Source organism: Parus major, chromosome 26 (assembly GCF_001522545.3).
Source record: "Parus major isolate Abel chromosome 26, Parus_major1.1, whole genome shotgun sequence".
NCBI classification, from domain to species: Eukaryota; Metazoa; Chordata; class Aves; order Passeriformes; family Paridae; genus Parus; species Parus major.
In genome coordinates this window covers 3,971,515-3,972,683 of record NC_031795.1, presented here as the reverse complement: position 1 = coordinate 3,972,683, position 1,169 = coordinate 3,971,515, and the positions used below count along the sequence as shown (strand labels likewise).

General features: G+C 52.5%; 1 protein-coding gene across 1 annotated transcript in view; it reads left to right on the top strand.

The window, feature by feature from the left end:
• MAPKAPK2 (MAPK activated protein kinase 2) overlaps nt 1-1,095 on the top strand; it is a 26,715-nt gene extending 25,620 nt beyond the window's left edge. Inside the window, exons 10-11 of the mRNA XM_015650418.2 lie at nt 92-172; nt 715-1,095. Of these exons, the coding sequence (XP_015505904.1) occupies nt 92-172; nt 715-858 (225 nt within the window). The 3' untranslated portion in view covers nt 859-1,095. The remainder of the gene's footprint in view (nt 1-91; nt 173-714) is intronic.
• The last annotated feature ends 74 nt before the right edge of the window (nt 1,096-1,169 follow it).

Sequence of the window (1,169 nt, the reverse complement as noted above, 5' to 3'; positions counted from 1 at the left end):
GGATGGGATGGGTTCCATGGGATGGATGGATGGGATGGGACAGGATGGATGCCTGTAGCTCCCAGCTCACACTCCTCCCCTCTCCTGGCAGCAATCCATGCAGGTGCCCCAGACCCCGCTGCACACCAGCCGTGTGCTGAAGGAGGAGAAGGACCTGTGGGAGGATGTGAAGGTAAAATCTCTCTCTGTCCCTGCCTGCAATGCTCTGCACCCCTCTGTCAGCTGGGGAATGGCCTCTCCTGTGGTACTGCACACCAGGCTCGTCCACTGTCCCTGGAAGTGCTCAAAAACTGCATTGATGTGGCACCTGGGCTGTGATTGAGTGGCTGTGTTGGCTTTACCACGGAATCACAGAATGGATTGGGTTGGAAGGGACCACAAATGCCAGGGCAGGGACACCTTCCACTATCCCCGGAAAACTGAGCCAAACCAAAGCCAGCCTGGCCCTGGACACTGCCAGGGATGGGGCAGCCACAGCTTCTCTGGGAATTCCATCCCAGGGATGGGATCTCCCCACCCTCACAGGTCGGATCGAGGAGGGCTTTTCCAACCTGAACAATTCCACTATTCCAATTCCATCTGGGGCAGATCTGTGCTTGGGATGGAGCCAAAAAAATTGGCAGTGGGACACTCAGGCCCTGCTGCAATTAATCCCCAGCTGCTTTGGGGAGCCTGGGGGGGCTTTGCTGATGGCTCTGTGCCCCCTGCCCGCAGGAGGAGATGACCAGTGCCCTGGCCACCATGAGAGTGGACTACGAACAAATCAAGATCAAGAAAATCGAGGATTCCTCGAACCCTCTGCTGATGAAGAGGAGGAAGAAAGCCAACCCCCCCGAGCCCGCCGCGCTGCCCCACTGAGGGTCCCCGCCTGCCGGCCCTCCAGAAAGCAATAACTATATATATATATATATATTTTTTAAGGAAAAAAAAAGACAAAAAGAAACAGACTGTTCTATCGAGCGCATGGAATTCAGACATTTATACCAGACTAGTTATTTTTAGCTACTCACCTGTGTTTCTGACCTTTCTGGAGCAGGTGCTGAGATTCCCCTCCCCTCACATCCACACCTGCACCCAGGGATTTTTGTCCTGTAGGTGAACGCCGCCAATAATTGGATTTTTATTTTTCTTTTGTGCAACAGTTTTGATTTATTTATATATATATATAT